This window comes from Ursus americanus, chromosome 34 (genome assembly GCF_024610735.1).
Source record: "Ursus americanus isolate L20-20 chromosome 34, mUrsAme1.1.p, whole genome shotgun sequence".
Lineage (NCBI taxonomy): Eukaryota > Metazoa > Chordata > Mammalia > Carnivora > Ursidae > Ursus > Ursus americanus.
This window is the reverse complement of record NC_142160.1, coordinates 5,874,924-5,896,548: the sequence shown is the minus strand read 5'-3', so window position 1 is coordinate 5,896,548 and position 21,625 is coordinate 5,874,924. Positions and strand designations below refer to the sequence as shown.

General features: G+C 35.8%; 1 protein-coding gene across 4 annotated transcripts in view; it reads left to right on the top strand.

Moving 5' to 3' along the window:
• The window catches only part of JAK2 (Janus kinase 2), a 193,101-nt gene that overhangs the window by 111,749 nt on the left and 59,727 nt on the right, over positions 1 to 21,625 (top strand). For all 4 annotated transcript variants that reach the window (XM_087858812.1, XM_045772374.2, XM_045772375.2 and 1 more), the window contains 2 exons: positions 12,899 to 13,022; positions 20,526 to 20,643. In XM_087858812.1, the coding sequence (XP_087714938.1) occupies positions 12,899 to 13,022; positions 20,526 to 20,643 (242 nt within the window). The remainder of the gene's footprint in view (positions 1 to 12,898; positions 13,023 to 20,525; positions 20,644 to 21,625) is intronic.

Sequence of the window (21,625 nt, the reverse complement as noted above, 5' to 3'; positions counted from 1 at the left end):
CTAATGAAACCTTGTTTATTATTTTTGTTGTTGTTGCTTGTGTTTTTGTGTCATATCTAAGAATCCATTACCAAATCCAAGTTCATGAAGATTTGCCCTTGTAGTTTCTTCTAGGAGTTTTATTGTTGTAGTTTTCTTCACTTTGAGTTCATTTTTGCAGCTGGTTTGAGGTACAGGTCCAGTGTCATTCTTTTGCATGTGAGTATCTATGTGTTACTGACTTCTTCCATTTTATATAGTGTTTCTAAGATTCATCTATGTCGTACCATGTATTAGTACATTATTCTTTTATGGCTGAATAATATTCAGCTAAATAGTATCAAATACATGATACAACACGGATGAACCTTGTAAATATTATAGGAAGTGTAAAAAGCCAGTAACAAATGGATATCTACATGCAAATCCCAGCTCCATTTGATGAAGAAGATATGATTTCCCTGCTCAGTAGTCTCAGAACCCTTCCAAAGTATCATTTGGCCATACATGAGTGGGTTTGTTTCTGGATTTTCGGTTCTGCTGTCTATATGTCTTAATGCCAGTACCATACTCTCTGCATTATTATAGCTTTGTAGTTAAGTTTTATAATCAGGAAGTGTGAGTTTTCCAACTTTCTTGTTCTTTTTCAAGATTGTTGTATTTTTAATTTTTTAAAAATCTCTTTTATTAGATGTTGTGTTAGAGTTTTTGTACTGTTCTTTTAGGGTTACCCTAGCTATCACAATGTACATTTTTGGCTTATTACAATCTTAAGCCTAGTGTGTTATAATTTTCTAAACAAGTCAAGAACTTGAGAGCAGTTTAACTCCATTTACTTCTCTTCACTTTTGGTACTATTGTTGTTTTACTTCTGTAGACATCATAAACACCACAGGGCACTTACATTATTGTTGCTTTAATAGTCATTCTTTTGTATTTACCCTTTCCCTTGTTCTTTATTCTTTCCTGTACTCCCATGCTTCCGTCTGTCATCATTTTCCTTCGGCCTAAAGAACTCCTTTTAGTATTTCGGTATTGCAGGTCTGCTGCTGACAGACACCTTCAGCTCTTATTCATCTGAGAATGTCTTTTCTTTTTGCTTTTTGTTTTGTTTTGTTTTTGTTTTTGAAAGATATTGTCACAAGGTATAGAATTCTTGGTTGGCCTCCCCCCCCCGCCCCGCCCTTTCATTCAGTGTTCTTAACATGTCCTATTCATTCATTGTCTTTTGGCTTCCATGGTTTTTGTTGAAAAGCTACCTATTAGTCTTTTATTTCTTCTTTGAAGGTAATATGTTTCTATGCTCTGGTTACTTTTAAGATTTTTCTTTCTGTTGTTCATCTTCAGCTGTTTGTGGTGTACCTATGTGTTGTTTTCTTTGTCTTCATTTTGCTTTGGGCTCTCTGATCTTGCTGAATTTGTAGGTCAGTATCCGTTTAGCTTTGGAAAATTCTTGGCCATTCTGTTACATGTGAATTAGATCCGTTTGACAGGTCTTAAATGCCTTTTATACTCTCTTCAGTTATTTCCGTTCTGTTATTTTTTTGTCCTTCGATTTGGGTACTTTTTATTGACTTGTTTTCGTGTTGACTAATTCTATCTTCTGTAGTATATTGTGTGCTGTTAAATCCATCTATTGGTCCATGGTTTAGTAGCATCAGTATCACCGGGGAGGTTGTTAGAAATGCATTATCTCAGGCCCCATCCCAAATCAGTGAATAAGAAACTTTCTTTTTCAACAAAACCATGCTTTTCAACATAAACCATGGAACCAAAAGACAGTCTCCAGGTTGTTATAATGATGAACATTAAATTTTGAAAAGTACTGGTATAGCTCATTCTAGCTCATTTAGTTAGGGAGAAGAAAAAAAAACTATTTATATAGTTTATGAAGCCCAGTTAGAATATACTCTTGGGTTCTTTACAGTGGAACCCATGTTATGTGCCATGTACTTTGCTAAGTACTTTATTCATATTATGGCATTTTATCCTTCTAACTATCCTGTGAATTTAGTTTTCTGTCCTTATTCTTTAGATGATGGAAGTATAAGCTTAGATTAACTACCACAAGTTTGCCTAGCTAGTAAATGGCTGAGCTCAGACTTAACTCATATCAGACTTTAAGCTAATGCTATATAGGTTATCATTGTTTAAACTGGCATACTTTTGAGGTGAAAAGATATGCTGTTAATAATTATGCTGGAACAGTAGACAAACCAAACCTACCGTGGTCCAGCCAGGTTATATACTCATCCTGTCTGTAGCTCTATGCCATATAGCACCTCTCTTTTCTTTTCTGTTTAGCTGTTTTAGCTTCAGGAGCATTTACAGCTGATCCTCTGTGTTTGTATACATTTTATGTATTCTGCCTGCAATTACATAGAATAACTAAATCCTCATGTGTTTTCAGTTTATGTATTACCTCTTTAGAAGCCTTTACTGAAGTCTTTACTTCATTTGACTCTCTTGATAAATGCTTTTACCTCTGTTAAAACCAGAGCTGAATAGAAGTTAAAGGGATGAAAATGTATTTTACTTAATAAACCATTGTAATAGGGAAGATATTCCAGTATAGAAGCGAGCTTGACTGAATACAGCCTGAACAGATGAGGTTTTATAGCCAATGAGAAAGATTGACGGGGGCATTGGTGAATGGAAAATTACTAAGAGTAGACATCAAGTCTGGGGGGGATTCTGGGTCAACCAACCTAATATGATTCTTGCTGTAGGCAGGCCAAGGTGATCAGATATCATCTGGTGGATAATAGAGGTGGGGAGTTTGATTGGATATTAAAGGTGGGGAACTCTTGCTAAATACACTTAGCAGGATTCTTGCTAAAACTTGATTCTACATGGAAGAACATGTATGAGCCTTGTTGGGGAGGGTTCAGAGGAGCCTTGCTAAAATTTGGTCAAGCAAAGAATCTTTCATCTCTCCCCTGTACTACTTTGTTTTCTTATGGTCTTTACTGTCATTGCACTTACTCTTTTGAATTGTAGTTCCCCAGTGGCGTCACTGAGTCATCTGCTACAACATGAGATCCTTAAAGTTGGGCACTATTTTTAGTTTTGTATTTCCTGTACTCCTCCTGTGCTTATTATGGAATAGGGACTTTGTTAATATTAGTGGGATGATGACTATTGCTCTAGAATGATATGGAACTGAATCACAGTTATAATGGCTTGGAAAATAAGAAGCACATTAAAGTGCTTTTAATAAGTAAAAATACAAATAATTTGGACTTGGTGTATAGGGAAAGAAAGAGTTAAAAATGACTAAGGTTTCTGTGTGGTCCTATTTTTTCGATATAATGTATATCTCAAATACAACGTCATTGCTTTTTCATGCTTTCTAGGAAAACCCAATTAACATGAACTAAGAAAAATGAAATAAGTATTAATATATAATTGCCATTTTGGAGTAAGATACCAGTGTGACTAAACATGACTATAAGCACTTTCTTTTGTTATTTGTTTGCAGGGCTGACTTGACCATTTTTCTTTTGGTGTGTATCCCACTTTTTCTGACCCTTTTGTGCCAATTTATATAAATACATTCATAATACCTATAATTAAGGTATGCAGTCCAATTTGAAGAAATCATTATTCATCATTTTAAAAAAATCCTGGTGATTCATTGATATGAATTCACTTTTCCTGCTTTGTATGATTATGCTATTGTTTGAAAATCATGACCATTGTCTTCTTTTAAAAAAATCCCTGTTATCATATGCTAAGAGTAATGGTTCCATATACGGTTTTGTTTGCATGATTACATTTAAACTAAATGCTACTTTTTTGTTAAGATTCTCTTCCCAGTGTTTTCTCTTCCCAGGGTCATCTCATATCAGGTCTATTATGGCCCTTTCCTGGACATTTTCATCCCTTGCTCTGTCTCTCATATACCTAGAACACTGGCTGTGTGAAGTATTTTGTGGGGAGAGGAGAGGTGGTAGGTAGATAAAGGAAGTAATATGTGCAAGGCACTGAGACGTGAGATTACCATGCTAACTACTTCGTTGATTGGATGATGTTATTCAAATTTTCAAGTTTAAAGTATTTTTTAGTGCATAATTAGCCTAGATCAAAATAGTATTCAGATAAAATAACTATTTCTCAAGTTATTTGAATGGCATTATTTCCTGTCATGGTTATTTTAAAATTCAGAGGATGACAAGCCATCATTCTCTATAGTTTCAAGGTGATTTATGTGATGAACTCTTATTTTCGTATTGATTAGTATCTTTTTTTATTTCTTTTTCCTGTTTCCTTTTTTTTTTTTTGACAAGAGGACTTACCATTTTTATTTAATGAATTATTTTTTAAAAAGAAGGTTTTTCTCTACTGTACTCTTAACCTTCCTTTTCCCTCTGTCCCATCCTAGTAACCGGGGCAATAATCTCTTGTGATTCCTTCTATAGTTTTTTACATGATCATATAAATATATATAGAAACATAATCCCCCTCCCTCCTATACACACAGTCATTAGGATTTTTAGGTTATTATTTTATAAAATAAAATCATATTTTATGCTTCTTGCCTTTATCACAAAAACATACATTGTGAAAAATCTGTTTAAGCCACACACTTTTGCACTAATTCTTTTTATTGAGTTTCCTAATACTTTGCTCCATGGATTGTACTACCATAATTTTTTCGATTTTTCTACTCTTGATTTTACATTCTCTTACTGTACTGTGCTTTGAGGGGTACATTGCTGGGTTGAAAGGTTGACATTTCTAGCAATTACATAACATAGTCCCTTTACACTATCACCTAATCAGACCTAGATGTTATCCCTCTTATTTGTGCTAGCTGAATCGTATAAAGTGATATCACATAATTTTATTTTGCATTTTTTTTCAATACTGGGTATTACCATCCTTTCACATGTTTATTAATTATTATTACTCATGTATTTGCTCTGTTGTGAGTAACTTATATCCATTTTTGCCATTTTCACTTTTATTTTGCATTTTTTAATAATAATTTTTTATTATGTTATGTTAGTCACCATACAATACATCCCAAGTTCTTGATGTAAGGTTCCATGATTCATTACTTGCGTATAACACCCAGTGCACCATGCAGTATGTGCCCTCCTTAATACCCATCACCGGCCTCCCCTCTAAAGCCCTCAGTTTGTTTCCCAGAGTCCATAGTCTCTCATGGTTCATTCCCCCTTCTTTTTATTCCCCTTCCTTCTTCCCTTTCTTCTCCTACTGATCTTCCTACTTCTTATGTTCCATAAATGAGTGAAACCATATGATACTTGTCTTTCTCTGCTTGACTAATTTCACTTAGCATTATCTCCTCCAGTGCCGTCCATGTTGCTGCAAATGTTGTTTAATCGTTCTTTTTGATGGCTGAGTAATATTCCATTGTATGTATGGACCACATCTTCTTAATCCAGTCATCTGCTGAAGGGCGTCTCGGCTCCTTCCACAATTTGGCTATTGTGGACAGTGCTGCTATGAACATTGGGGTGCATATGGCCCTTCTCTTCACTACGTCTGTATCTTTGGGTAAATACCCAGTAGTGCAGTGGCTGGATCATAGGGTAGCTCAATTTTTAACTTTTTAAGGGACCTCCACACTGTTGTCCACAGTGGCTGTACCAACTTGCATTCCCACCAACAGTGTAAGAGGGATCCCCTTTCTCCACATCCTCTCCAACATTTGTTGTTTCCTGCCTTGTCCATTTTTGCCATTCTAACTGGCGTAAGGTGGTATCTCAATGTGGTTTTGATTTGAATTTCCCTGCTGGCTAATGATTTTGAACATTTTTTCATGCGTCTGTTAGCCATTTGTATGTCTTCATTGGAAAAGCATCTGTTCATATCTTCTGCCCATTTTTTGATTTGATTATTTATTTCACGTGTATTGAGTTTGAGAAGTTCTTTGTAGATCTTAGATACTAATCTTTTATCTGTAGTGTCATTTGCAGATATCTTCTCCCATTCCTTGGGCTGCCTCTTGGTTTTTTTGACTGTTTCCTTGGCTGTGCAGAGGCTTTTTATCTTGATCAAGTCTCACAAGTTCATTTTTTGTTTGTTTGTTTCTCTTGCCTTTGGAGATGTGTCATGAAAAAAGTTGCAGTGGCTAATGTTAAAGAGGTTGCAGCCTATGCAACCTCTCCTCTAGGATTTTGATGGATTCCTGTCTCACATCAAGGTCTTTCATCCATTTGGAGGTTATCTTTGTGTATGGTGTGAGAGAGTGGTTAAGTTTCATTCTTTTGCATATAGTTGTCCAATTTTCCCAGCACCGTTTATTGAAGAGACTGTCTTTTTTCCACTGGATGTTTTTTCTTGCTTTGTCAAAGATTAGTTGCCCAAAGAGCTGAGGGTCCATTTCTGGGTTCTCTATTCTGTTCCATTGGTCTATGTGTCTGTTTTTGTGCCAGTATCATGCTGTCTTTGTGATCACAGCTTTGTAGTATAGCTTGAAATCCGGCTTTGTGATGCCCCCAGCTTTGTTTTTCCTTTTCAACAATTCCTTGGCGATACAGGGCCTTTTCTGGTTCTACACAAATTTAAGGGCTGTTTGTTCCAGTTCTTTGAAAACTGTCATTGGTATTTTGATCGGCATGGCATTGAAAGTGTAGATTGCTCTGGGTAGCATAGAGATTTTAACTATGTTTATTCTTCCGATCCATGAGCATGGAATAGTTTTCCATCTTTTTGTGTCTTCTTCAATGTCTTTCAAGAGTGATTTGTAATTTCTAGAATATAGATCCTTTACGTCTCTGGTTAAGTTAATTCTGAGATAATGTATGATTTTTGGTGCTATTGTAAATGGAATCGATTCCCTAATTTCTCTTTCTTCAGTCTCACTGTTCATGTATAGAAATGCCACTGATTTCTGAGCATTGATTTTGTATACCACCACATTACTGAATTGCTCTATAAGTTCTAGTAGTTTGGGGGTGGAGTCTTTTGGGTTTTCCATATAGAGTATCATGTCATCTGCGAAGAGAGACAGTTTGACTTCTTCTTTGCTGATTTGAATACCTTTTATCCCTTTTTCTTGTCTGATTGCTGTTGCAAGGACTTCTAGTACTATGTTGAATAATAATGGCGAGAGTGGGCATTCTTGTCGTGTTCCTGATCTTAAGGGAAAGGCTTTTAGCTTTTCCCCATTGAGAATGATATTCGCTGTAGGCTTTTCATAGATGGTTTTTATAAAATTGAGGAATGTACCCTCTATCCCCACAGTCTGAAGGGTTTTAATCAAGAAAGGATGCTGTATTTTGTGAAATGCTTTTTCTGCATCAATTGAGAGGATTATATGTTTCTTGACTCTTTTCTTGTTGATATGATCTATCACATTGATCGATTTGTAAATGTTGAACCACCCTTGTATCCCAGGGATGAATCCCACTTGGTCATGATGGATAATCCTTTTAATGTACTGTTGAATCCTATTAGCTAGGATCTTGTTGAGAATTTTGGCATCCATATTCATTGGGGATATCAGTTTGTAATTCTCCTTTTTGATGGGGTCTTTCTGGTTTGGGGATCAAGGTAATACTGGCCTCATAGAATGAGTTTGGTAGTTTTCCTTCTGTTTCTATTTTTTGAAATAGCTTCAGGAGAATAGGTATTATTTCTTCTTTGAATGTTTGGTAGAATTCCCCGGGGAATCCGTCAGGTGCTAGACTATTGTTTTTGGGGAGGTTTTTGATCACTGCTTCAATCTCTTCATAATTAATCAGTCTGTTTTAAACATCAGTTTCTTCCTGTTTAGTCTTGGTAGTTTATAGGTTTCCAGGAAGGCATCCATTTCTTCCAGGTTGTTTAATGTATTGGCATTAAACCTGTTGATAAAAGTTTCTAATGATACTTCTTCTTTCATTGGTGTTGGTCGTGACCTCTCCCCTTTCATTCATAATTTTATTAATTTGGGTCCTTTCTCTATTCTTTTGAATAAGTCTGGCCAGTGGCTTATCGATCTTATTTATTCTTTCAAAGAACCAGCTTCTAGTTCTGTTAATCTGCTCTACTGTGCTCCTGGTTTCTAATTCATTGATCTCTGCTCTACTCTTGTTCAACTGCTTTCTCCTGTGTGAGTTAGGCCTGTTCTGTTCTAGCTCCAGCTTCTTGAGGTGAGAATATAAAAACTGCATTTTAGATTTTTCTATTCTTTTGAGTGAGGTTCGGATGGCTATATATTTTCCCCTTATGACCGCCTTTGCATTGGCCCATAGGTTTTGACTGATGTGTTTTCATTCTCATTGTTCTCCATAAATTGTTCAAATTGATTTTTAATTTCCTGCTTTACCCAATCATTCTTGAGCAGGATGGTTCTTAGTTTCCAAGTGTTTGAGTTTCTTCCAATTTTTTTCTTGTGATTGAGTTCTAATTTCAAAGCATTGTGGTCTGAGAATATGCAGGGAATAATCTCAGTCTTTTGGTATCGGTTGAGACCTGTTTTGTGACCCAGTATATGGTCTGTTCTGGAGAAAGTTCCAGGTGCATTCAAAAATAATGTGTATTCTGTTGTTCTGGAGTGTAGTGTTCTGTATATATGTATGAGGTCCATCTGGTCCAGTATATCGTTCACATCTCTTGTGTCTTTGTTAATTTTCTGCTTAGGTGATCTGTCTGTTGCTGATAGTGGAGTGTTGAGGTCCCCTACTATTAATGTATTATTATCTATATGTCTCTTTATTCTTGATAAGAGTTGGCTTGTGTATCTAGCTGCTCCCCTGTTGGGGGCATAGATATTTATAATTGTCATATCCACTTGTTGGATACATCCTTTAAGAATTATATAGTGTCCTTCTGTTTCTCTAACTACAGTCTTTAGTTTAAAATCTAATCTGTCTGATATGAGAATTGCTACCCCAGCTTTCTTTTGAGATCCATTGGCATGAAAAATGGTTTTCCATCCCTTCACTTTCAGTCTGGATGTATCTTTAGGTTCAAGATGAGTCTCTTGTAGACAGCAAACGGATGGGTCATGTCTTTTTATCCTGTCTGCAACCCTGTGGTGTTTTATGGGAGCATTTAGGCCATTCACATTGAGAGTGATTATTGAGAGATATGATTTTAATGATGTCATGTTGCCTGTGAAGTCTTTGTTTCTATAGATTGTAAATTTCTATTCTGTATCACTCTTGGGGCCCTTTTACTTTTATAGAACCCCCCTTAATATCTCATGTAGGGCTGGTTTGGTGGTTACGAATTCCTTCAGTTTCTGCCAATCTTGGAAGATCCTTATCTCCCCATCAATTCTGAATGACAGCCTTGCTGGATAAAGGATCCTTGGCTGCATGGTCTTCTCAGATAGAGCTTCAAAAATATCCTGCCAACCCTTCCTGGCCTGCCAGGTCTCTGTAGACAGGTCTGACGTTATTTTAATATTTTTCCCTCTATACGTAAGGATTTTCTTCCCCCTGGCCACTTTCAATACTGTATCCTTGGATGTAATATTTGCAAAATGCACTATGATGTGACGTGGTGTAGGCCTGTTCTCATTTATCTTGGGAGGGGTCCTCTCTGCCTCTTAGACACGAATGCTTGTTTCCTTTGCCTGATTAGGGAAGTTCTCAGCTACAGTTTCTTCAAATATCTCTTCTAGTCCTCTATCTGTTCACCCCTTCGGGGATGCTGATGATTCTGACATTGGAACGTTTCATTGAGTCAGTAATCTCCTGTAATCTACATTCTTGAGATTGGATTTTTTTGAGCTAAGTTTCTGTTTTAACTTTCTCTTCTACCCTCCCATCCTCCAATTCACTAATTAGTTCTTCTGCCTCATTTACCCTGACCGCCAGAACGTCTAGTTTTAACTGCATTTGATTCATAGCGTTCTTAATTTCTTCCAGATTCGCTCTCATTTCTGCCCTTAGAGATTCTATATTTTCATTAATATTTTTGTTAATATTTTTTCAAGCCTACACATCATCTTGACTATTGTTACTCTGAACTCCATTTCTGACAATTTGGTTATATCCATATCCATCAGTTCTGTGGCAGGGGCCACAGACTCATTATCTTTTCTTTGGTGGGGGGATTTCTCCTCCTCGTCATTCTGATGGGGAGAGGTTGCGGGGTTGCCCAGAGCCCAAATTATTGACCAGGATCTAGGCAGTGTGCACTTGTTTTATAGGAACCTTAGGGATATGGGCTTCTTGATTTTTCAGCCTGCCTTCTGGGGGAGGGGCCTGCCACGCTGATATTCAGGCAACCCTGTTTGGGTAGAGTCGCCGTGTCCCCTGCGAGGGGGGATGGGGATGGGCACAATGTGAGCTGGTATTTCCAGGGTTTTGGTCTCTGGCTGCTTTCCCTGGTGGTTTTCTGTGGCTCTTCTGAGAGTCAGAGCAGCAGTGGCCGTATCCTAGCCTCTGTCTCAGAACAGAGAGATCACAGTCTGCTCTCCACTCTGCTCTCTTGGCCACTTTAACTCTGTTTCTGTCAGTGATGCTAAAAACCCTGCAGCATCCCGAGTTGTGTGCCCCACAGCCGCTCTTCCAGCCCTCATTTACAGGGCTGGGACTTCTCTGTCCTTTGTGCTTCTAACACCGCCAGCCGCCCTGGTTCCCGCGTGCTCTTGAGCTCCCTGTTTCAGTGTGGTTTGCGCGAGCTCCGGAGCGCCGGTTTTCAGTCAGGACGCGCGCGTGCGCTCCTGAGCTCTTGGTTTCAGTCTAGTTCGACTGTGGGCTCAGGAGCTCCGGTTTTCAGTCTGGATGCCTGCCCGCTCCCGAGCTCGAGCTCCCGCTATCAGTCTGGCTCCAGTGAGCGCTCCAGAGCTCCAGTTTTTAGTGTGGTTGCGCGTTCCCGGGCTCACGGCCTCAGTCTGCTTTCTCTTGGGTACTGTTCTGCGATTCCAGCCCGCTTCCCAGTGCAGGTGGCTACTGCTTCCTGGCGCCCAAGCGCAGTGGCTCCCTCCCCCTTCCGTTTACCTTCCGATATCTGTGCGCGGATTCATGGCTCCCCACTTGGTACCTCAATACTCAGCGCTGGAGATGTTCGTTTGTAGAGATCCAGATGTATCTTCCTGCGTCTCAGGCTGATTCTGTGGCTTTTCAGGATGGTCTGGTACATATCCAGCTCGACTCGGGACCAGCTGAAAAAGGGTCCCCTACTCCTCCATCTTTTTTCCCAGTCCTATTTTGCATTTTTAATCCTGATTTTTATTGTAAAATATTTAAAGTAATACTTTGCATAGAAGAATACAATAAATATCAGTATAGTCACCACACAAGTTTTCAAATTTATTATTTTGCCATTTTCGGACATTCCTCTGATTCATTGTTGTGATGAATTACATTAATTTTTCCAATTTAGCCATCTCTGCTGTTGTAAGATAAATTAACTTTGTCCTAATTTTCTTTAAAGAAACATTATGGGATTTGGTTTGCTGATAATTAAAATGTTTTGGATTTTTATATCTATTCATTTATAATGTCTGGATGGTTTTGGGGTCACAGTCAAAGTGAACTCACAAATTATGTCAATTTCCCTGTTCTCTCTTTCTTTTCTCTGTAATAGTACACCAAAGACTAGAATTGTGGTTTTTTAATGTATTGAGTTAGATAACTTAGATCATTCTGGTATTTTGTGATACAATCAGATTAAAGGTACAATTTTCCCTCTTAAGTATCAGTTTGGTTATAGCCCATAATTTTATTTTTATTTATATTTTTTAAAAGATACATTTAGTTTAGGGAGAAAGAGAGTTGGGGGGGAGGGGCAGAGGGAGAGCATCTTCAGGCAGACTCTGCGCTGAGCACAGAACCTAACACGGGCTCTGTCTCACAACCAATGAGATCATGATCTGAGCTGAAACCAAGAGTCGGCCACTTAATCTAGTGAGCCACCCAGGTGCCCCTGTGCCATAATTTTTAATACATGTTATTAATCATCATTTATTATAAATGCTGTTTAGTTTCTGTTATAATTTCTCCTATGACCTATGAGATATTTAGAAGTGTGTAAAATACAAGAATGAATGCAAGGATACAGTTTAAAAGTTGTTACTTTTATATGTAACTTACTGAAATTATTACATATCTATGAGTAAACAGTTGTGAGAATTTTAATAAAAATTTTAAATCCTTGTCAGTGTGTCAAGTTGGTGTCATTTTTGTCTACAGTGGAAAAGAATGAAAACATGACTTGAATAAATACACTTTGGTTTTTTTGAGGCATATGTTTTTAAATACATAGGGTTAAACATGTTTTTAAGTATTCATTTCTGATTTAGTTGAAGTGTAGTTAGAGAACATGGTATGTGTGATTATTCTCTGGCACTTTGGGAGACTTATTCTTAGACTCCAAATGTTTGGGATGTGTGTTTGTATATATGTGTGAATGTTCTCTGTGTGCTGAGAAATAATGTGCATTAATTAATTGTGTGGCTTTGCTGTTTTATATGTTTTTTAAAAAGTTCAGTAGCCTTCAAACCTTTGTTAATGTATCTCCTAAAATAGCTTTGAAAAAAATCACATACCCTTGCTGTTTAAGTTGACATTTAAAATTTTTCATCGTAAGTTTAAATAGTGGAGAAAATATAGTTACTAGTGCACTGTGTAAAATTTGACATTTAAAAATAAAACTGTTGTGCTATTCTCTTAAATGTATCCAGTGACCTCTAAATATTTTAGTTGATACCTTCATTAAAAACACACACGCATTTGAATCGACCTTTTTATGCAAGACAACTAAAAAATTTGGATAAAATGTTTTAAAAAAATCTGCTTGAAAGAGTTCCGGCAATCATACGTTAAAATGTAGGGAAAAAGATTTAATTAAGAATTCAGTTGTAAGCCATGTTGAAGCAAAAGCTGTCGACTGCCACTGCATTTGTGCTGATTAAGAGTGGTTATTTCAACGCCATTACAAATTACAGATGTTATATAAATGTACTTGTTACTATCTGTAATTGTTTCTTTTTCTACTTCTTTCCTAGGAATCACACCTGTGTATCATAGTATGTTTGCTTTAATGAGTGAAACAGAAAGGATCTGGTATCCGCCCAACCATGTCTTCCATATAGATGAGTCAACCAGACACAATGTACTCTACAGAATAAGGTACTTTCTCCAATAAAGTGACTCATTTAATGTTTGAAAGGCAAAGTGAGAGGAATTATCAAACATATTTTTAAATTGCAAGGTACTTGATAATAGAGACCAGAACTTCATTTAAGATATTTTGTCCACCAGAGGACATGTTTTTACTTATTTTTTCACTGGAATGCTCTGAGCTTTTCTGGTAGGATGCTACTTTACCACTTATGATTATAATTAAATTTAAAAATGATGAGAATGGCCTTTACTAACAAAATCCTGAATGTTTGGAATATTGTTAGTTTCCCAAGAAATCCAGTGTTTTGTGCAATAAAATGTAATCTCTCATCTCTTTTTAATAGTTTTTTTAGAGTTGAAGTGAAGGAAAGATATGATTTTGCCAGTGTTTATTTACAGCCTCAAATTATTAGTTAATTCATTTCATGATTTATGGAAATATGTAATACCAATATAGAGAAATCCAGAGGTACTTTTCCACTCAAAAGAATAAAACAAAGAAATAAGTTTGATCTGTGGCTCTTATGAAATAGATTCATTCCATGCAGAGTCAGTGTTGCATAGTAAAAAAGCACATGGACTCATTCATGATCTTAAAAAGGAAAGAAAAGGAAGCCTTAAAAAACTAAGACTCAGGAGAAACATCCTTACTGTGGTAAAGGGTATTCACCAAAAGCAGGAGGCAAATAATATTTTCAAATGGTAAGATGTTAGAAGCAATCTCTGTAAAATCAAAAACAAGATAGAAAACAAAGATGGCCACCACCACTGCTTCTATTTAGGATTTTAGTGGAATTGCTAACAAGTACAGTAAGACAAGAAAAATAAATAAAATATTTAATAATTGAGAACAAGGAAACAAAGAGTCATTATTTAGAGATGATATGATTGTTAACATAGACAATGTAAGCAAATTTATAGGCATAAATAATAAACATTCAGAAGAGTGCTAGATCTGTATGATCAGTATGTTAAAAAAATCAACTATGTCTATACTCCACAAACAGAGAAGAGGTCATTTAAAATAACTAGTAGCAACGAAAAATGCAAAGTACCTAGGATTAAATCCATCCAAAGTTATGTAAGACTTCTATGCAGGTTTGAAGACTTAACAAAGTTGAATTTAAAAGAAGCATGCTAACATGCTACGTATGATTGACAAACTATCAGCATCTTAATAATATTTTCTTTATCACTTTCTGTAATGACTATACTTTCTGCAATTAGCAAGTGTATCTTTTGATTTGAAAAGGTCTGTGGAACAGAGGTCTATAGTCTAAAAAGATTTTTACAGAAAACTGTAAAAGACCAGTAGTTAATATTTTAGGCTATATTATCTCTGTTTTAACTATTTAGTTCTGTTATATAATGTGAAAGCAGCCATGAATAATAAGTAAATGAATGGACATGACTGTGTTCCAATAAAACTTTATTTATAAAAACTTAACAGTGGACCAGAATGGGACTGTGGGACAGAGTTTGCTGAACTCTTAAGAATTAAAAATTGTTTCTCTTATCAAATTCATGATTTTTTCCTATTCTACATGCTGTTTATAAGAGGCACACTTTACATTAAAAGCCACAAGTAAACTAAAAGTAAAGGATTGAAAAAGATATAAGAGGCCCTCAGTAACCAAAAAGGAGCTGGAGCAGCTATATTAATATCAGACAAGATTGATTTGAAAGATATAAATTGTTACTAGAGACAAAGAAGGGACATTTTATAATGGTAAAAGAGTTAATGAGTGAGGAAAACAAATAATATTTGTTTATAATTGTTATAAATTGTATCTGATGACAGAGCTCCAAAATTCATTAAGCTAACAGCTGACAGAATTGAAGGGGAAAATAGATAATTCCACAATAGTAGTTGGAGACTTTAATATATGACTTTCAGTAATGGATAGGACAACTAGACAAAAGACCGGCAAGATCAAGGAAGACTAGAGCAGCACTATAAACCAGTTAGATGTGCTCATATAGCACACTCCACCCAGCAACAGCGAAATCAACATTCTTCCCAAGTGCACATGGCACATTCTCTGGGATACACCACACAGTAGTCTACAAAATGAATCTGAATAAGTTTTAAAAGATTGGAATCACATAAAATTTGTTCTTTGACTGCCGTGGAATTAATTTAGAAATCATTAACAGAAGGAAAACTGGAAAATTCACTAATATGTGGTAATTAAAACAGTTCTGAATAACCACTTGGTCAAAGAAAAAATTCACAAGGGAAAATAGAATATACTTTGATATGACTGAAAATGAACACATCGACTTATGGTATGCAGTTTAAACAGTGCTTAGATGAGAATTCATAGCTATGCACACCTATATTAAAAAAGGAAAAAGTTCTCAAATCAAGCACATTCTACTTTAATAAAGTAGAAAAAGAAGAGTAAATAAAACGCAAAGCAAGTCAAAGGAAGGAAATAATGAAGATCAGAGTAGAAATAAATGAAAAAGAGAAAAGAAAACAACAGAAAATCAAGAAACCAAAAGTTGGTTCTTTGAAAAGATCAAAACTATTGATAAGTCTTTAGTTAGATTGACCAAGATAAAAAGGGAAGCTTAAATTATTAAAATCAGGAAGAGAGAACATCAATCACTGTGACATTACAGAAATAAAGATTATAGGGAGCAATTGAATGCCAATAAATTACATAACCAAAATGAAGTGAACAAATGCCTAGAAAGACCAAACTATAGGAACTGCCAAAAGAAGAAACAGAAAATCTGATAGACCTCTCGTAAGTACAGACATTGAATTAATAATTAAAAAAAAATTTCCCACAAAGAAAAGCTCAGGCCCTAGTGCCTTCAATGGTAAATTCTATCAAACATTTAAAGAAAAATTAATACGAATCATTCACAAAAAATGGAAAGAAAGGAACATTTCCTAACTCATTCTGTGAGTTCAGTATTACCCTACTATCAAATCCAGACAGACATCCAGAAGAAAAGAAAACTATAGGTCAATATCCCTTATAAATACACGTATAAAGGTCTTCAGAATACTAGCAAACCAAGCCCAGCAATATATAAAAAGGATTAAATACCATGACTAAGTGGGATTTATTCTAAGAAATACAAGGTTGCTTTAATATCCCCAAATCAGTCACTATAATGCACCATATTAGTTAAATAAAGGACCAAAACCACATGATCATCTCAATAGAAACAGAAAAAACATTTGACACTATCTAACACCCTCTTAGGATAAAAATACTCAATGGAGGAACTTCCTCAGTCTCATAAAGTGCAAAAATCCCAAAGCTAACATTATCCATGATGGTGAAAGACTGATTGCTTTCTCCCAGGGATCTGGAACAAGACAAAGATACCTGTTTTTACCACTTCTGTTTAACACTATACTATATATTCTAGCCAGGGAAAAGAGAAAGAAATAAAAAGGCATATTGGAAAAGAAGTAAAACAATCTCTTTATAGATGATATGATCTTGTATATAAAAAATCCTAAGGAGGAGCAGCACCTGGGTGGCTCGATTAGCTTGGTCATGATCTCAGGATCCCAGGCTCGAGCCCCAAGTCGGGCTCCACACTCAGTGGGGAGTCTGCTTGAGGATTCTCTCTTTTTGTCCGTTCCCCCATTCTCTTTCTCTCTCTCAAATAAATAATTCTTGAAAAAAATCCTAAGGAATTAATAAGCTACTAGAACTAAATAAATGAGCTTAGTCATTTGGAGGATAGAAGATCAATATACAAAAATTGGTTGTATTTCTATACACTAGCAGTAAACAATGCAAATGTGAAATTAAGAAAACAGTTCCATTTACAATAGCATTTAAAGAAGTACTTAGGCATAAGCCTCACAAAAGAAGTGCAAAAACTATCCATTGAGAAAAGTAAGATATCATTGAAGGAATTTATTTATTTTTTAAAGATTTTATTTACTTATTTGAGAGAGAGAGAGTGCACAAGCGAGAACACAAGCCGGGGGAGCAGCAGAGGGAGAGGGAGAAGCAGTCTCCCCACTGAGCAGGGAGTCTGACGTGGGGCTCGATCTCAGGATCCTGAGATCATGACCTGAGTCAAATGCAGCCACTTAACTAACTGAGCCACCCAGATGGCCCACTGAAAGAATTTAAAGAAATACTTACCTAAATGGAAAGATATCTCATGTTTATGGATCAGAAGACTTAAATATTGTTAAGTGGAAATACTCAAGTTGATCTGTATATTCAGTACAGTCTCTGTTGAAATCCTAACTGTCTTTACTGCAGAAATTGACAAGTTAGTGGTAAAATTCATATAAAAATCAAAAGGACTTGAAATAGTCAAAACAATCTTGAAAAAGAACAAAGTTGGAAGATTTACACTTCCTAATTTCAAAGCTTACTCCACATAATCCAGACAGTGTGGTACTGGCTTAAGGGTAGGTACATAGGTTAATGGAATAGAACTAAGAGTGCAAAAATAACCCCTGATATTATGGTGATTGATATTTGACAAGAGTGCTAAGACAGTTCATGGGGAGGAATGCTCTTTTCAACACATGCTGCTGGGACAACTGAATATCCGCATGTATAGTAATGAAGTTAGATCACTAACTCACATTATATACAAAACATTTACTTAAAATAAATCATAAACCTAAATCTAAGAGCTAAAACTGTACAACTCTTAGAAGACAATATAGGAGTATATCTTTGTATACTTAGGAGTAGGCAGTGGTTTCTTCAGTATGGTACCAAAAGCTCAAGTGACACAAGAGAAATAGATTAATTGGGATTCATCAAAATACATGTTTGTACATCAAAGGATGCTGTCAAGAATGTGAAAAACCCACAGAGAAGATGTTTGTAATCATATCTAATAAAGGTTTTATATCTGGAATACATAAAGAACTCTTGTTCAACAGTACAATGACAGATAACCCAATGAAAATATGGACAAAGGGTTTCAATAGCATTTTTCTAAATAAGACATACAAATAGCCAGTAAGCACATGAAAAGATGCTCAACATTATTATTCTTTAGAGGAATGTAAATCATAAACACAACAGGATACCACTTCACCCATTAGGATGACAAAGGTGTAAAAGATGGACAATAGTAAGTTATGAATTTTTCAAATTATCACTTTTTGAGTAGAGCAGAGGGTGCTACATAGTGATCCATGCTTCAACAACAGAGAACAAGAGAAACCAAAGTAGAAAAGTCCTGGAGGAAGTACCCTGCAGGCCTCCAGGGGCCATATGGGGAAATCAAGGCGGATTACAGAGAGAGACACAGGACCCAGGGCACATGCCTTTAGTAGGTTTTGTGGGTGGAGTGCTTTGGGTTCCAAATTCAATTCAAGCCAAAAGAGCTGGTCTTTGGAAAGCCACATGGGAATCTTATTGAAGGGACTTCTATAAGGGTTAGGTGCTGGGAGACAGGAGAGACTGTTGGGAAGTTGTATCAGAAACTTACATTTCCTTGTGACTCAGTGGGCTGTTCTCTAGGACATGCACTTGCATGAGGAGGCTAGTGTCAGTTTAAGGTCACTGCAGGCCTCTTGGCTAACCAAAACAGATGCCAAGGCAGCAATGCCAAAGACTAACTTAGCTAAACTCTCCACATGTGTTGGCAATGATGTGTACTATTGAGATGCTCATATTGGTTGCTTTTGGAGATGTGAACTAGTACAGCCACTTTTTAAAACAGTTTGCTGTTCCTCAAAAAGATGAACATAGAATTAACATATGATCCATCAGTTCCACCCCCAAGTATGTATGCAGGAGCAATGAAAACATACACACACACACACCCTTATACATATTGTTCTTAGCATTATCCACAATAGCAAAAAGATGGAAACAACCCAAGTGTCCATGAAGTGATGAATGAAGAAGCAAAATGCGGTTTATCCATACAAGGAAATATTAACTGGGCATTAAAAAGGAACAAAGTGCTTATGCTTGCTATAATGTGAATAGTCCTTGAAGATATGCTTAGTGAGAGAAGGTAGAAAAAGGCCACATATTATATGATTCCATTTATATAAAATGTTCAGAATAAGCAAATTTATAGAGAGAGACTAGTGGGAACTTAGGGCTGGGAAGTAGGTGGAGTGATTTGGGTGTGACTGATGATAGATACGGAGTTTCTTTTAATGGGGATGAAAATGTTCTAAAATTAGACTGTGGGGATGTTTGTACAGTGCTAGGAATATACTAAAAAGCATTGAATTGTATGCTTAAATGGGTGAACTTGAAGGTATGTGAATTATATCTCAATAAAGGTGTAAATAAAGCAATATAGAATATTTTTTGTTTCTTTGAAGGACAGGTTTTTTAACCTATTTTATTCATTCATTCATTTGCATTGAAGTGTAGTTGACATTAGCTGAAGGTAGACAACACAGTGATTTGACAATTATATATATTATAAAATGTTCACCATGGTAAATGTAGTTGCCATCTGTCACCATACAAAGTTATTACAATATTATTGACTATAATCCCTACGTTGTACTTTTTATCCCCATGACTTATTTATTTTATAACTGGAAGTTTGTACCTCTTAATTCCGTTTCACCTGTTCTCCCCTCTCCCAACAACCACTAGTTTTTTTCTCTGTATATATTAGTCTGTTCCTTTTTAACTTTTTTGTTCATTTGTTTTGCTTTTTAGATTCCACATATAAGTGAAATATGATATTAGTCTTTCTCTGACTTATTTCATTTAGCATAATACCCTTTAGGTCTACTGGCAACATTTCATTCTTTATGGCTGAGTAATACTCCATTGTATATATACACGATACCTTCTTTACTCATCTCTTGATGGACACTTAGGTTGCTTCCATATCTTGGTTATTGTAAATTATGCTGCAGTGAGCATAGGGGTGCCTATATCATTTCAAATTGGTGTTTTCATTTTCTTCGGATAAATACCCAGTAGTGGAATTATATACCCAGTTGTATGATAATTCCATTCTTAGTATTTTGAGAGCCTCCATACTGTTTTCCATTGTGGCTGTGCCAATTTACAGCCCCACCAATAGTGCGTGGAGTGTCTCTTTTCTGCACATCTTTGCCAGCACTTGTTACTTCTTGTCTTTTTGATACTGGCCATTCTGACTGGTATGAAATTATATCTTATTGTGATAACCTCCATTTCTTAAAAAAAAAGAAGCAATTATTTGTTTTTATGCCAAATTAGTATTTTCAGTTTCCTTTACTGATATTACTGGATTAATATTTAAAAATTTTTGTTAATATTTTATTTCTATGTTTCTCTGTTTCCTATTATTGATTCTGCATTCTGCACATAGAAGCAGGCAGCATATTAATTTTACGCTTAGGTTTTTTAATTTTCTGTTTACATTACCATGGTCTTATCCAGATTTTCTTTTGTCCCCAACTTGTATTTAACACTGTTAGCTGTGTTTTCTGGTTATGGGATAATATCTTTCAGTATGCTGGAAGCGGTTGTATGTACACAGTTTGTTTATATTTGAACTCTTTGGAGGCTGATTGAATGTTTTGTCTCATAGATTTTACTTTCCTTACTGGTATTGTAATGGCAGCAACAGAACCTATCGGCATGGAATATCTCGAGGTGCTGAAGCTCCTCTTCTTGACGACTTTGTCATGGCTTACCTTTTTGCTCAGGTATAATTATGTTATCTTACTTGTATATGTGTTAAATGTTAAGAATCTTGCTGTGTAGTATAGCTCTTCATCAGGAAAATCTTCACAGATGGGAAAACTGATGTTCTGTCTTGCATAGCAGGCACAGAAAAGTAACAAAGTTGAGTCTTTTTATGACTAATTTTTAATCCCATAACTTATAAATAATAGAATTTATTTTATAAAGGTTCCTTTAATTGGCCCTTCTGAATTTTTTTCTTTTTTAATGTCTTAGGACATTTTAAGGATTTCACAAAGTTTAGATTGAGTTATACAACAGGATTCATGTTGATATAAGTGTCTAGAATATAAGACAGCAAAATTTCCTCAGAGAAATTTTTTTGAATTCCTGAACAATTTCAGACTTAAATAGTGGATAGTAAAATGTAAAGAAAGTAAGAAACTCAATAAAAAGTGAGTTACAGTAGTTTGTTTAGGTCCTTGTAAGACGCTGACGTTACTTGATCTGAGAGCTGTGTTCCAGTTATTTGTTTATTAATACTATTATATTAAATTTTCATAGTGTATTTGAACATTTTGTAATGCTTTCTTATCTATTACCTTAATTTAAACAGTAATTGAAATGTTCCATCATTAAATAACTTGTGTTTTTATGTGCCACAAGACTGAGGAGTAGAAACTAAAGAAAGAAAAAAGATATTAGTGCTTTTGGGTAAGGATATGCTCTTATTATCCCCAAGATGTCATATTAAGGAGCTCTGAATCAGATTTGCTGATATCATAGGAAATTACCCCACAGATCCCCATGGCTTAGATTTTTGAGATGTCTAGGAAGACTGGTTCAGTTTGTGAGCAAGACATTGATAAGTATTCCTCTTTTTGGTGTATGAGAACAAGCAACTTTTTTTTTTATTCTGGTAAAATATACTTAATAAAAGTTACCATTTTAACCATTTTTAAGTGACAGATTGATGGCATTAAATTACATTCACAGTGTTGTGTA